Source organism: Bombina bombina, chromosome 2 (assembly GCF_027579735.1).
Source record: "Bombina bombina isolate aBomBom1 chromosome 2, aBomBom1.pri, whole genome shotgun sequence".
Taxonomy (NCBI): domain Eukaryota; kingdom Metazoa; phylum Chordata; class Amphibia; order Anura; family Bombinatoridae; genus Bombina; species Bombina bombina.
This window is the reverse complement of record NC_069500.1, coordinates 1,029,139,855-1,029,156,666: the sequence shown is the minus strand read 5'-3', so window position 1 is coordinate 1,029,156,666 and position 16,812 is coordinate 1,029,139,855. Positions and strand designations below refer to the sequence as shown.

General features: G+C 39.9%; 1 protein-coding gene across 1 annotated transcript in view; it reads right to left on the bottom strand.

The window, feature by feature from the left end:
• The window catches only part of SPATA5 (spermatogenesis associated 5), a 1,265,813-nt gene that overhangs the window by 118,976 nt on the left and 1,130,025 nt on the right, over positions 1-16,812 (bottom strand). Inside the window, exon 15 of the mRNA XM_053703628.1 lies at positions 3,940-4,104. Within this exon, the coding sequence (XP_053559603.1) occupies positions 3,940-4,104 (165 nt within the window). The remainder of the gene's footprint in view (positions 1-3,939; positions 4,105-16,812) is intronic.

Sequence of the window (16,812 nt, the reverse complement as noted above, 5' to 3'; positions counted from 1 at the left end):
TAAGCACGGTTTTGTGTGTACACTGTATGTTCTGAAGAAGGGGAGTTTCATTCCCCGAAATGTCAATAAATTTGACTCTTTTATTTGGAAAAATCCTGGTTTGTTTCTGATTTTGTGGGAACTTGTATATTTACACGGAACAACCAGGTGGTTGACCCCAGGAGGGCAGATTCACATTGGGACTGCCTATATATATATATATATATATATATATATGTATATATATATATATATATATATATATATATATAGATAGATAGATAGATATACAGTATCTCACAAAAGTGAGTTCACTCCTCACATTTTTGAAAATATTTTATATCTTTTCATGTGACAACACTGAAGAAATGACACTTTGCTGTAAAGTAGTGAGCGTACAGCCTGTATAACAGTGTATATTTGTTGTCCCCTCAAAATAACTCAACACACAGCGATTAATGTCTAAACCGTTGGCAACAAAAGTGAGTACACGCCTAAGCGGAAATGTCCAAATTGGGGCCAAAGTGTTAATATTTTGTGAGGCCACCATTATTTTTCAGCACTGCCTTAACCCTTTTGGGCCTGGAGTTCACCAGAGCTTCACAGGTTGCCACTGGAGTCATCTTTCACTCCTCTATGACGACATCATGGAGCTGGTGGATGTTAGAGACCTTGCGCCCCCCCCACCTTCCGTTTGAGGTTGCCCCACCGATGCTCAATAGGGTTTAGGTCTGGAGACATGCTTGGCCAGTCCATCACCTTTACCCTCAACTTCTTTAGCAAGGCAGTGGTCATCTTGGAGGTGTGTTTGGGGTTGTTAACATGTTGGAATACTGCCCTGCGGCAAAATCTCCAAAGGGAGGGGATAATTCTCTGCTTCAGTATGTCACAGTAAATGTTAGCATTCATGGTTCCCTCAATGAACCGTAGCTCCCCAGTGCTGGACACTCATGCAGGCTCAGACCATGACACTCCCACCACCATGCTTGACTATAGGCAAGACACACTTGTCTTTGTTCTCCTCACCTGGTTGCTGCCACACACGCTTGACACCATCTGAACCAAATAAGTTTATCTTGGTCTCATCAGACCACAAGACATGGTTCCAGTAATCCATGTCCTTAGTCTGCTTGTCTTCAGCAAACTGTTTGCAGGCTTTCTTGTGCATCATCTTTAGAAGAGGCTTCCTTCTTGGACTACAGCCATGCAGACCAATTTGATGCAGTGTGCGGCATATAGTCTGAGTCAGGACCAGTGCTAGGATTTTTGGCCACACAGATGAGGATTCATTTTGCTGCCCCCCCTCCCCCCCGATTACATACCATCACATTGCTAGGTAAAGGGATATGAAACCCAAATGTTTTCTATCGTGATTCAGATAAAGCAAAACATTTTAAGCAACTTTCTAATTAACTCCTATTATCATTTTTTCTTTGTTCTCTTGGTATCTGTATTTAAAAAGCATGAATGTAAGCTTAGGAGCTGGCCCATTTCTGGTTCAGCACCTGGGTAGTGCTTGCTGATTGGTGGCTAAATTAAAATCAAACAGTGGTAGTGCTGCATAGCAAATCAGGCAGTGGTTGTGCAGCATAGCAAATCAGACAGTGGCTGTGCTGCATAGCAAATCAGAAAGTGGTTGTGCTGGATAACAAATCAGACAACAACAGTGCTGCATAACAAATCAGACAGTGGTTGTGCTGCATAGCAAATCAGACAGTGGTTGTGCTCCATAGCAAATCAGACAACGGTAGTGCTGCATAGCAAATCAGACAACAGTAGTGCTGCATAACAAATCAGACAGTGGTTGTGCTGCATAATAAATCAGACAGTGGTTGTGCTGCATAGCAAATCAGACAGTGATTGTGCTGCATAGCAAATCAGACAGTGGTTGAGCTGCATAACAAATTATACAGCAGTTGTGCTGCATAGCAAATCAGACAACGGTAGTGCTGCATAACAAATATGACAGTGGTAGTGCTGCATAGCAAATCAGACAGTCGTAGTGCTGCATAACAAATCAGACAGTGGTTGTGCTGCATAGCAAATCAGACAGTGATTGTGCTGCATAGCAAATCAGACAGTGGTAGTGCTGCATAGCTAATCAGACAACGGTAGTGCTGCATAGCAAATGAGACAGTGGTTGAGCTGCATAAAAAAATATATATATTCACACACACACACACACACATATATATATATATATATATATACACACACAAACACACATAATATATATATATACACATATGTGTGTGTATGTATATATATATATATATATATATATATATATAATGGCTTTCACTGAGGCTGTAAATGTATGTAGCAGGCAGCACCTATAGAAATTCCCCCACATGGCTGAGCCGTTCTACAATATTTAAACTGGGTAGGTGCAGCAATTGCCTATACCAAGGTAGTTGGGTTCAGCTTTTGGTGTAGTAAGTAGGTGGTCTATATGTGCTGGCTCATGGGGAGTGAACTTAACGTGCCTCTTACAAACATCTGCTGCCCGTGGCTCCAGACTCATCCCAACGGAGCTCCTGACCGCCTCAAACACGCTCTACCTCTTGGTGGTGAATTTCCTAATTTACATTTTTAGTAGTTGTCTCAGAGTCCGGTCACACTAGTAACCCTCATCATGTACTCTGATCCCATCCCCCTCCCGCCTCAGTCCGGGGCGGCTGCCGCTGTGTCACACTGCTCAGGACAGACAGTCCAGACTTCCCTGCTCAGCAACTTCTCCTCCTCTGCTGCTTCTCCCACACGGCTGCTGAGCGCCTAGGGGGCTCCTGCTTTGCGTGCACACTGCACTCACTGTATTTTTTTAAATATCAATGTAGTGCCGCTTTAACTTTGCGTGCCCCCTCTGCTTGGGAGCCCTAAGGTGGCTGCTTATGCAAGCGGCGGGCCTGGTCTGAGCACTGACAGTCTGACACCCCACCCACCCCTTCACCCTCTGCAGCAATGCTGGCAGCACTCATAAGTCTATTTCCCAAAGACAACCTCTGGATATGACGCTGAGCATGTGCACTCAACTTCTTTGGTCGACCATGGCGAGGACTGTTCTGAGTGGAACCTGTCCCGTGAAACTGCTGTATGGTCTTGCCCACTGTGCTGCAGCTCAGTTTCAGGGTTTTGGCAATCTTCTTATAGCCTAGGCCATCTTTATGTAGAGCAACAATTCTTTTTTTCAGATTCTCAGAGAGTTCTTTGTCATGAGCTGTCATGTTGAACTTCCAGTGACCAGTATGAGAGAGTGTGAAAGCGATAACACCAAATTTAACACTCATGCTCCCCATTTACACCTGAGACCTTGTAACACTAACAAGTCATATGACACCAGGGAGGGAAATGGCTAATTGGGCCCAATTTTGACATTTCCACTTAGGGGTGTACTTACTTTTGTTGCCAACGGTTTAGACATTAATGGCTTTGTGTTGAGTTATTTTGAGGGGACAGAAAATTTACACTGTTATACAGGGTGTACAGTAACTACTTTACATTGTAGCAAAATGTCATTTCTTCAGTATCGTTACATGTCAAAGATATAATAAAATATTTACAAAAATGTGAGGGGTGTACTCACTTTTGTGAGATACTGTATATATATATATATATATATATATATTTTTTTTTTTTTATTTTTTTTTTCTGTGAATTCTTGCACATGCCCAGTAGTAGCTGGTGCCTCAGGTGTCCATATAAAAAGATTGTGCACATTTAGATAATGGAAGTGGATTGGAAAGTTTAAGATTGCATGCTCTATCTGAATCATGAAAGGTTTATTTTGTCTTTAGTATCCATTTAATGAAGTCATTATTAATATTTATGTATTGTTCTATTGTTATTGTGTATAATATAATGAGACAACTATATTGTTTTTACAGTTTATGGCTGTTCTATATTTTTCCAATGGTCTTGTCAATGGATGATTATAAAATAAATACATAAATAAATGTCCACCTCTGCTCCAGAGTACTTCTCTGTCTTTGTCACAAGTTTCTCCAGGCACACGTCACTGTTAATAGGCATGGAATGGAATCTAAGTTTAAAGATCTCCCTCCGGGTGGCTGCATCTGGCAATGGCACGAAGATGATTCTGTCAATACGACCAGGTCGCATCAAAGCCTAAAACAGAAATGTTACATTAAGTGTAAAAAAAAAAACTAACACACATCATTCATTTTTTCACCAAGCATCAACATTTGTCAGGGAGATGAAGGAAAGCATTTTTAAAAAAGGGAGAAAGAAACATGTGTGCAGATAGATAGAGATAGAAAGACACACCGATAAATAGATATAGATATGCAATATATTTAATTTGGAGACGGTTACAATTCGCAATACAGACAAAACAGAAGTACACCTATTTTTTGGTGGGGTAATTGTGATTGTTGTAATATTTTGATTGGTGACATCTTTTTATATTCCACTATTGTTCAGAGCTGGCAAAGTTTTGATAAAGGCCCTTCATCATTTAGGGCCGAAACAAGCCAATCATTACAGAGTTATCCATTATAACCATTGTGGGGTCCAGTAAGCCTAATTTTTTTCAGGGCAGGGCGTTTATCACTTTGGTATTGCACATTGTTTTGTTGTTACATTTTAGGTTCCGATCCACGTGGGGACCATTTGGACACATTATGGAGTCTTTATTTTTTCTTATTTTTATTTTTGGTGTATTTTTTTTTTATTTATTTTTTAAACACATACATTTTGCATTTTTTATTGAGGAACTCTATCCCATTGTTTCTTTTGGGGACTATCACAAGACATACTTTTGTATTCTAGGACGTAATATATAGTGGTCACTATATTTTAATTTTTTATGACATTTATGAATATTTGAGAACATACTGCTCTTTGGGATCAACACTTTGGACAAATATATATATTTCATTTTTTATCCATAATCTGCTTTTTTTTCCAAATATGTGCATATATTCCATTACATTATTGGTTGGATATATATTTTTATTTATACTATAACATTGCCTATTAAATATTTGTATCCTATGTATTAGTTGATTTGCACATTATTATATTTGTACATTTCTAATCACACTTAAGCCTTATTAGACGCTCTTATGTTCATGTCTATAATACTCTTTATATGCGATCTAGTTAGGTGATCATATTTTTGAGAGCTTGTGTGCATCACTTGGCGCTGTATTACTATTACCAGTATTCATGATTAGAGAATAACCTGTCTTGTTATCTATCTAAGTTGTCCGAGAGGAGACTATCTGACCATAATTTTGACATCAAAGTACATATACAGTATATTATATATATATTTGACTGTGATGATGCCCTGGCCAGCTCTTTAATATAGCGCTGGTAAAGACACACACTTTATTATTCCTTATTAAAATTGATAGTCCTCTCCCAGTCCGTGATATGAGTGAGAAGGGCAGCTCTGGTAGAGGCTGCTATCAAATAGAGTTATCTATTGTTAGAGTTATCTGTGGTAATCTCGACCATCTGTAGTAAATTCTACATTACTGTTAAACCTTGTAACTTCTGCTTTCCATGGTGGACCACTTGGTTTAGAATTGATCTTCTCTCAATTATTTTTGCTCTTCTATTCCACTGAAGCCCTTTATTTATTACTAGTCCTAAAGCCCGTTCACACGGGCCGTGTGTTTTTTTTTAATTTTTATATTCTCTATCTCTCTGTGCCCTATCTCTCTATCTCCCCTCTTTCTCCCCCTGTCTCTCTCACTCTCTCCCCCCTGTCTCTCTCACTCTATCCCCCCTGTCTCTCTCACTCTATCCCCCCTGTCTCTCTCACTCTCACTCCCCTGTCTCACTCTCACTCTCACTCCCCTGTCTCTCTCTCACTCCCCTGCCTCTCTCTCCTCCCCCCTGTCTCTCTCTCTCCCCTGTCTGTCTCTCTCTCTCCCCTCTCTCTCTCTCCCCCCCTGTCTCTCTCTCCCCCCCCTGTCTCTCTCTCTCCCCCCCTGTCTCTCTCTCTCCCCCCCGTCTCTCTCACCCTCTCCCCTGTCTCCCTCTCCCCTGTCTCTCTCACCCTCTCCCCTGTCTCCCTCTCCCCTGTCTCTCTCACCCTCTCCCCTGTCTCCCTCTCCCCTGTCTCCCTCTCCCCTGTCTCCCTCTCCCCTGTCTCTCTCACCCTCTCCCCTGTCTCCCTCTCCCCTGTCTCTCTCTCCCTCTCTCCTGTCTCTCTCTCCCTCTCCCTTGTCCCCCTGTCTCCCTCTCCCCTGTCTCCCTCTCCCCTGTCTCCCTCTCCCCTCTCTTCCTCTCCCCTCTCTCCTCTCTCCCTCTCCCCTCTCTCCCTCTCCCCTGTCTCCCTCTCCCCTGTCTCCCTCTCCACTGTCTCCCTCTCCCCTGTCTCCCTCTCTCCCTGTCTCCCTCTCCCCTGTCTCCCTCTCCCCTGTCTCCCTGTCTCCCTCTCCCCTGTCTCCCTCTCCCCTGTCTCCCTCTCCCCTGTCTCCCTCTCCCCTGTCTCCCTCTCCCCTGTCTCCCTCTCCCCTGTCTCCCTCTCCCCTGTCTCCCTCTCCCCTCTCTCCCTCTCCCCTGTCTCCCTCTCCCCTGTCTCCCTCTCTCCCTCTCCCCTGTCTCCCTCTCCCCTGTCTCCCTCTCCCCTGTCTCCCTCTCCCCCTCTCCCCTCTCTCCCTCTCCCCTGTCTCCCTCTCCCCTGTCTCCCTCTCCCCTGTCTCCCTCTCCCCTGTCTCCCTCTCCCCTGTCTCTCTCACCCTCTCCCCTGTCTCCCTCTCCCCTGTCTCTCTCTCCCTCTCCCCTGTCTCCCTCTCCCCTGTCTCCCTCTCCCCTGTCTCTGATCAGCTGCTTTCAACGGCTATTTGCTAAGTGGGTTGTCAACGGCTAGTGCGAGGGTGTGATAGGCGGCTAGGCTAGTTGCGTGCGCGTGGGTTCGCGTGCGCGTGCGCATTGTGTGATAGGCTAGTAGGCTAAGTGGGTTGTCAACGGCTAGTGCGAGGGTGTGATAGGCGGCTAGGGTTCGCGTGCGAGTGCGCGTGCTCAAATCAGTTTTGTGAGTGTGCGTGCGCAGCAAGGGGGGTCAAAGTGCTAACAAACATGCTAAGTGGGTGGGAGAGTGCGCGCGTGCGAAGTATCAACAGCTGGCCAAGGGTGCGCGTGCGATCAGCGGCAAGAGTTTGTCTGAACTGCGCATGACGGCTTCAGACAAACTCTTGTCTTTTATAATATAGGATGTTTCTATTATTTTTTTCTTTCTCTTTTTTTTTCTTCAAGATGTACATATTTTGTGAAGTCAAACATTTAATTTTTAGCTAATTATTTTTCATATGTACATTTATTGCTTTCAGCCTTTTATCATTAAAAAAAATGAATGTGTGTTTAATTTTATAAAGATATACTTAAATATATGCTATAATTGTATGGCATTACGAAAGATTATACAAAATGTAATAGGAGTTATTACCATCAATGTCAGCTACTGAACCATACAATAAATTATTTATAAAGTTCAAAACATCGCTTGGTGGGATGTCAAGCAACACCTTTTGTTTCAGGTGTCCCCAGGGCCATATAGTTTAAGTTCCAGTTGATTAAATATATTTCATGGTTGCCGTGGGCCGTCAGCCAATAACAGTTTTCCCAGCATCATCATGTCAGTGAAAGTCATGCAGAAAAATAGTAGGAAAGAGCCTTCCTTCCTGAAGCACACTAATAAGCCAAACACCCCTTCCTGGAGTTTCTTTATAAATACTGTTGTGCTGGAAAATGTTGGCTATAACCAATTATACTTCTTTTGAGTAAGTAATAAATAACATGAAAAGACCAAGAAACTGAAGCTGTTTGCCCTTGATATAGTTCCCATAACAAACTATCTGCACTGGCCAAGACTGAAATCAGAGTATCCTCAGAGTGCTCTCAATCCAAGGACACTTTCATATCTTTGGAATGCTGCAAGTGCAAATGTGTTCTGACAAGTCTGACAGGCAGATGTCTCAGGTTTCACAAAGATTCTCTCTACTTGTATAAAAGGCAAAGGCTGCTCTACTTTCCACAGAAACCCCTTCACAGGCTGCCTGAAGCTTAATGCATTTACTAAAACCTAGTGCCTGTCCTGCAGCTGAATACTTCTGAGTTATAACTATAAATATTCTAAGATTCTTTCAATGCTAAATGCAAATTGAGAACACATTAAACAGTAGAAGTCCTATAGTATAATTGTGTTTCTGTGTTTATTAAATGTGCTGTATTTTCTAATCTAGGCTACATACCACAAGTCCAGCAATGCGCATCTATCTGTATGACAACAGAACACACAACAGATATTTATTGAATGTTCTCTAGCATCTTATGATACTCTCACTGCAAAGAGAGGTCTTGTTGCACAAGGTAAGGCATACCTACATTTGTCTCTGTTTCTTAGTACAACCAACGTGAGGGAGGGGAACTAAATAGTGGGAGAGAATTGCAGCTTTCGAAAGCAATTATTCATTTATAAGAGAAGATTCAAAATAGTTTTGGGGTAAAGCACATTGCTTTCATTTTACATTGAGAGAGCTGAAACCAAATTTTCCCTGCTTGTTAGCATTTGGGCGAGACTTTAAACTCTGGCATGACCATACTTTTTTGCCATTATAAATAATTTAAATTTGCCATTCTAATCTTCTATGTGATTACTCTTCTATTAAGCAATTTTGCTGAGTTCTATGGGTGTGATGATCAAAAACTCACTAGCATGGAGAAAGATCACAACAACAAAAAAATCACACAAAAGCTTTTTTTTTTTGCAATATATTGTAATGTTTGTGTCTCTACTCAAAAATTTCTAATTTACTTCTATTATCAATGTTGCTTCATTTTCTTGTTATTCTTTGTTGAAGGAACAACGATGCACTACTGGCAACTAGCTGAACATATTAGTAAGCCAATCACAAGAGTCATATATGTGCAGCCACCAACCAGAAGTTAGCTCCCACCTCCTAAGCCTACCAGGAGAATAATGCAAATTAGATATTTGAACTAAATTGGAATGTTTCTTAAAATTGTATGCTTTATCTGAATCATGAAGCTAAAATGTTGTGTTTCATGCCCCTTTAAGCCAAAATTTGCCTATCTAAAATTCTTTGACGGACCTCACAGCACTGTAAAGACTCCTTAAAGTGAATCTAAAGTTTAATGAGAAAGTTTCCGGTTTTTAAAAATACTCATAAAAACAGGGGCCCTTTCTTTCATAAAATTTTACATTTAAAGTGAAGGTAAAGTTAGCTTGTGTCGATGCTTGCAAATGTAAATAGCATTAAAAATAATGGTAGTTTAAGTCATCAATTTTGGTATTTCTCAATATTTACCTATTTATCCGCTTTTCTAATCTTGAAAATATTCGTTGTGTAATCTGCCCGTTTTTTTGTTTTTTTTTCGGAGCCAGGTCACGTTTTTCTAGTACCCAATCATATGTCTGGCCGTTAGGCAGCCGTCATTTGACGTCACTGCATTAGTATAAATTGTGCGCATGCGTTAGTTTAATTTCCTATGTCTTGTGAGCCGTGCTCGTTCCAGCTTAGCGCATGCGCAAATCGCAGTCAATCAAGCTACTCGCCTGAACGCAGTGTGTTTACACACATTTGGCAACAGTGCGCATGCGCAAACATTCAGAGAATCGAGAACGCGCAAAGACAGTACGTATAGAGCGGGTGGGAGCGCTCTATACGTAATACAGAAGAAAAACCAGGAACTAGATGGAGGAGCTATAAGCGGCCGAACACGGAGAAAAAAAGTATTTATTTTCTATTGATATGTATACAAAAATGAGTTAAAAAATTAGCGATCTTGGTATATATCAACTAATTAACAAACTACTGCTTTCACTTGCGCTAAACTTTACCTTCACTTTAAGCGTTATTTTTTAAATACTTACCTTTTTCCTTATGACAGCAGACCAATGATCCTCTGCCCACTTCTCATGCTGCATTTCGCATATCAATGACGAATCTGGCTTCCTTCAATCATTGCATGGCCTCATGAGCTAGACACCTTGGGGTGCACGCAATGATTGGAGGAAGCCGGATTTGTCATTGCTTTGTTAAGTACAGCAGGAGCTGCGTGAGGAAGATCACCGGTCTGCTATCATAAGCAAAAAGGTAAGTATTAAAAAAATGCTTACATTTAAAGTTTAATGAATGAAAGTACCCCTGTTTTTAAGAGTATTTACCGGACACTTTCTCATTAAACTTTGATTCACTTTAAGAAGCCTTTTCAGTGCTGTGAGGTCCGTCAAATTTTGGCTTAAAGGGGCATGAAACACATAAGTTTTCCTTCATGATTAAGATAGAGCTTATACATAGTAACATTATAATTTTACAAGTAGTTAAACAGTTGTATACCAACCACTAGTCACTTTCCATCTAAAAAAATGGATATCATATTAGGCACCTACCACCCAGCTTCAAACAGTGTATCCAGATGTAAATATTTGTACAATTTTCAAAGTACTCTGGCAGAGCATTTCCTTAAACAGAATGCGATATTAAGTAGACCTGACGGTATTATTGAGGATCCTTAAAGACTGTCTTCATTTTTTTAAGGACACAATATATAAGATATACAATATTAAAACTGGGATACTTTTAAATATATTGAGACCAATAAAAGGACATTAATTAAGACATTGGTCAAATAAACCTTTTTCAACATAAATATATTTTTCTATAGAGTACAATTAACTTTTTGAGACCCACTCTTCATGTGTTGGATAAGTTTGCGATATACAATATACATTACTGAAAATGTGCATATTGCTTACTATCTCTCCCTTTATATTAGGTGTACGCTAATTTTTGTCAGGATTAAGAGGATTAACTTGAGGAAAAATGACATTAGACTGACACTTGTTCAAAAGATATATATATATATATATATACAAATACAAACATACCATGAATGACAGATTTAAATATATATATATATATATATATATATATATATATATATATATATATATATATATATATATATATATATATGTAGAATAAATCAAAAGTGAGCACTCCCAAGTAAAATATTAAAGGGACAGTAAATTCAAAATTTAACTTCATGATACAGATAGAGCATGTAATTTTAAACACCTTTTCAATTTAGCAGTTATATATTTTGCTTTGTTCTTTTAGTATCCTTTTTGCAAAACATACCTAGGTAGGCCATGGAGCAGCAATGCACTACTGGGAGCTAGCTGCTAATTGGCGGCTTCACATATATGCCTCATGTTATTGACTCACACAATATATTTAGCTAGCTCCCAGTAGTGCATTGCCAATCCTTTAACAAAGTATACCAAAATAATGAAGCACATTTGACAATAGAAGTACATTAGAAAGTTGTTTAAAATTGTATGTTCTATCTGAGTCATGAAAGAAATATGTTAGGTTTCATGTCCCTTTAAGAGCCACAGATGGCTACTCGTATATTTTTTTGTGTTGAAATTATACAAATTTGAACATACATTAAAAACCAACCACAATAATCACATGTATGCCAATAAATTATATATAACTATATGTGGCTTGTGTCACAGTGATACAAACTAATCCCTCAACTATATTGAACCCTTGGGGCTTTGCAAGTCAAAAGCATCTGCCATTTCTGAGTTTGTTGAAGCAAATGTTTAGCCACAACGGGGAACCAAGTGTTGCCAAGTGGTTCAGTACTAACAAGTCTCTGTTGGCCAAATGTAAAGTTTACATGCAAGAATGCAGACTGTCTTTGGATGAAGGGGAATCCCCCTACTACCTAACAAATTCCCACAAAGCAGACTATTACATTAACCCATTGTCATATGTATAGGCATAATGATCGATTTGTGTTTTCAGTAAATTCTAACATCGCTCATTTTGGCTTCCAAACTAATTCAGAAACATATTACAAAGGACACAATTCTGTGAAAAGTTAATTTAAGCCCCAGTGCAGCAACAACGCCTAAATGGCTTGTACAGTCAGCTAAAAAATAGGCAGGACTTTAGCAAGCTATAGGCTCTCTAAACATGGGTGTCAAAGGGCAATAAAATCAACATATTAGAGCCAATATGGAACAATAATGTAATAAAAACAATGATTGAATAGACAACTCTTGACTAAATATACAAATGTCCAAGCTTCATGGATGCTGTACATAGTAAACTTAAAACAACTAACTAGACCAATAACTGAACTGGGGTATATTGGATAACTTTATCTTTTAAAGACCATCACCCAATAGGAGGTGGAATATCTTAGAGACTAATACTTGGCAGTCCCTAGCACAAAAACAAAATTTTGAAAAGGCTAAACATACCCATGTGTATAAAGAAGAATGCATAGGAAGGCTTTTCTATGTTATCTAATTGGCATGTGACAATTATAAAGCTATAACAGTAAGTATAAGTAATAGTAAACATATTGTTGTGCAAGTACCCTTAACATAATAAATGGTAAAAATTTCAGCAAGCTATCTCCACATTGTTGGCATAGTGTAACATGTTTAAATCAAATATAAAAGCCAATAGGTCCACAGTATACATATAGATAAATCAGCATGAAAAAAAACTATAACATATCTAAAGAATAGTATAGTATGTTATATAAAAGCATAAATATCATAAATCAAAACACAACAGTGTATGCATAAATAGTGCTAAAGAAATACTGGTTCAAACATCAGATACTAATATTATGCACATGAGAAAGACAGGTTGATGGAGCATACGATTATTTTCTGGTACTGAAAATAAATAGATCTAATAGATGCATGTTATATTGGTCATCAACAATCTAGGGTAATACGTGCGACTGTGTAAAGAGCAGATCCACTAACCAGTATAAAAAATGCAGTCCTCATATATACTACAGTTAGTATTCTTCATGAGTAGTCACACTAGGCTGAAAGTAATAAGGAGCAAGGCACATGAATAGTGCTATGCTAGTTGAATCATTCGTCTACAACATCACCCAGTTCCAGCTTTGGTGTTCCTTAAAGTCTGTGGACTTTAAGGAACACCAAAGCCGCCACAGGGATAATATGGAGTAAGATTTGTTTGCCTGTAGGAAACTATTATAGATTATCAGTGTTCTGGACCGGTTGTTTAGATAAGTGCTTGACAAATCTGTTTACAAATTAGGAGCCAGTAAGAATATTTAGGAGCCAGACATATTTTTAGGAGCCAGACAGTGGGATTTGTACATATATATATATATATATGGAAAATAACCCAAAAAGTTAGGAGCCTGGGGTAAAATTCTAGAAGCCAGTGACTCACAGGCTCCTGGGGTTTGTCGAGCCCTGGTTTAGATGTTCACACCACTGCAGGGCTCTATCAGAGAGAGGTCATCTGTGTCCTCCAAAATACTCAGATTGGACAAAGGTAATCAGTGGAGTCCCCCAGGGATCAGTACTGGGCCCTGTTCTTTTTAATATTTTTGCAGATGATACTAACGGCTAGATTACGAGTTGTGCGTTAGGCTAAAAAAGCAGCATTAAGAGGTCCTAACGCTGCTTTTTTACGCCCGCTGCAGCTTTAGGGTGACCGCACACTTGTTTGGCCTTACCGCAAAATGACTTATGTAAACTTCGTAAAGTCTTTTTTCTATGGGACTTCCATAGCGCCGGTATTACGAGTCTGTCCTGGGAGGCCAAAAAGTGAGCGGTACACTCTACCCCGTCAAGAGTCCGAACGCATTTAAAAGTCAGTAGTTATGAGTTTTACACTACAACGCAGTAGCATAAAACTCATAACTAAAGTACACTAAACACCCATAAACTATCTATTAACCCCTAAACCGAGGCCCTCCTGCATCGCAAATACTAAAATAAAAATTTTAACCCCAATCTGCCGCTCCGGACACTGCCGCCACCTACATTATATTTATGAACCCCTAATCTTCTGACCCCAACATCGCCGACACCTAGATTATATTTATTAACCCCTAATCTGCCTTCTCCAATGTCCACTTATTAACTCCTAATCTGCCGTCCTCAACGTCGCCACCACTATAATAAACATATTAACCCCTAAACCACCGCACTCCCGCCTCACAATTATTAGTTAAATATTATTAACCCCTAATCTGCTGGCCCTAACATCGCCGCCACCTACCTACATTTATTAACCCCTAATCTGCCGCCGAAGTTCAATCCTATTGGCTGATCCAATCAGCCAATAGGATTGAGCTTGCATTCTATTGGCTGATAGAATTCTATCAGCCAATCGGAATCTAAGGGACGCCATCTTGGATGACGTCACTTAAAGGTACCTTCATTTGTCGGGTAGTCGTCGGCAGAAGAGGATGCTCCGTGTCGGATGGCATGAAGATGGACCCGCTCCGCGCCGGATGGATGAAGATAGAAGATGCAGTCTGGATGAAGACTTCTGCCCGTCTGGAGGACCACTTCTGCCCGGTTTGGATGAAGACTTCTGCCCGTCTGGAGGACCACTTCGCCCGGCTTGGATGAAGACGTCTCCCGGTAAGTCGATCTTCAGGGTGTTAGTGTTAGGTTTTTTTAAGGGTGTATTGGGTGGGTTTAATTTTTTAGATTAGGGTTTGGGCTTGAAAAAGAGCTAACTGTCCTTTTAAGGGCAATGCCTATCCAAATGCCCTTTTGGCGGCGGTGTCCGGAGCGGCAGATTAGGGGTTAATAATATAATGTAGGTGTCGTGATGTCGGGGACGGCAGATTAGGGGTTAATACATTTAAGATTAGGGGTGTTTAGACTCGGGGTTCATGTTAGGGTGTTAGGTGTAAACATACATTTTATTTCCCCATAGGAATCAATGGGGCTGCGTTAGTGAGTTTTACGCTGCTTTTTTGCAGGTGTTAGATTTTTTTTCAACCGGCTCTCCCCGTTGATTCCTATGGGGAAATCATGCACGAGCACGTACAACCAGCTCACCTCTGACTTAAGGAGCGCTGGTATTGGAGTGAGGTAATGAGCAAAATTTTGCTCAACGCTCCCTTCTTGTCTTTTAACGACGAATTTCTGAAAACTCGTAATACCAGCGCTGTAGGTTAGTGAGCGGTGAGAGAAAACTGCTCGTTAGCACCGCACAGCCTCTAACGCAAAACTTGTAATCTAGGTGTAAGTTAAGTAAGGTCATTAGGTCAGAGCAGGATGAACTTTCGTTGCAAAGAGACCTGCAAAAATTAGAAGTATGGGCAGGTAAATGGAAAATGAGATTTAATACGGGAAAAGGCAAGGTTCTACATTTTGGAAGTAAAAATAAGCAGGCAACGTATTATTTAAATGGGACAATACTTAGCAAAACAGAGGAGGAAAGGGATTTGGGAGTAGTAATAGATAACAAGCTAAAGATGGGTGCACAATGCAGGGCAGTGGCTTCAAAGGCTTATAAGATACTAGCATGTATTAAAAGAGGAATTGATTCAAGGGAGGAAAGCATAATTTTGTCACTATATAAAGCCCTGGTAAAACCTCACCTTGAGTATGGAGTGCAGTTCTGGGGACCAAGATATTGCAGAACTAGAAAAAGTTCAGAGAAGGGCCACAAAGCTAATAAGGGGATTGGTGAATTTAAGCTATGAGGAGAGACTAGCCAAACTGGGTCTGATTTTATTTAGAAAAGAGGCGCTTGAGAGGTGACATAATTACTTTATATAAATATATTCAAGGCCCATATTCAGAGATGGCAGAATCTCTGTTTATTCCAAGAAAATTGTTTGTGACAAGAGGTCACAATTTAAGGTTGGAGGAAAGGTGATTTAATCTCCTGCAACGGAAACGTTTTTTTCACTGTAAAAGCAATAAATAGTTTAAAGGGACAGTCTAGTCAAAATTAAACTTTCATGTTTCAGATAGGGCACAGCATTTTAAACAACTTTCCAATTTAGTTTTATCATCAAATTTGCTTTGCTTTTTTAGTATTCTTTGTTGAAAGTTAAACATAGCTAGGTTAAAATGCCAATTTATTAAGCATTTGAAAGCAGCCTCTTATCTCAAGGCTTAGTGACAGTTTTTCACAGCAAGACAGCGGTAGTTCATGTGTGACATATAGATAATATTGTGCTTACTCCTTATCGACTAAAAAAGTCTGTCAAAAGAACTGACATAAGTGGGCAGTCTGCAGAGGCTTGGATACAAGATAATCACTGAGGTAAAAAATGTATTAATATGACAGTGTTGGTTATGCAAAAATGGGGAACTGATAATGAAAGGGATTATCTATCTTTTTTTCACAATAACCATTTTCAAGTATACTGTCAAATAATAAAAAAAAAAACATAGAAATTCCAAAAAATAAACTCCCCTTCCCACAGAATTGAATAATATAATTATTATTAATATTCTTTATTTATAAAGTGACAAAATATTCTGCAGTGCTGTCCATGGGTACATTTCATTTAAAATAAAACAATGATACAAAAGTTGTAGGAGACAAGACAAACAAATACAGGAGGAATAATGGGGTCTATTCCCATGGGGATTTACAATCTAGAAGGGTAGGATGGTAAGAAAACAGGAGGTGAGGACTGCAAGGGTGAGAAGGATGTTAATAGAGTTAGATGAGGGCAATTATTAGGTAAGAGGAACTCATTTGTTACTGGGTTGGGTGGTACGCTTCCCTGAAAAAAATGTCTTTAGAGAGAGTTTAAAAGAAGGCAGATTAGGGAAAAGTCTAACAGCACGAGGGAGAGCGTTCCAGTGGGTTGGTGCCACACAAAAGAAGTCCTGCAGTCTAGCATGGAAAGAGGTGATAATAGAAGATGCAAAAAGCAGGTAATTGTTGGATCTTTAGGGGGCGGGCTGGAGTATATTTGTTATATAAATGAGGATAGGTAGTGGGGAGTGGCGTTGGTAAGGGCTTTGTAGGTCAGGGTGAGAATTTTAAATGTAATTCT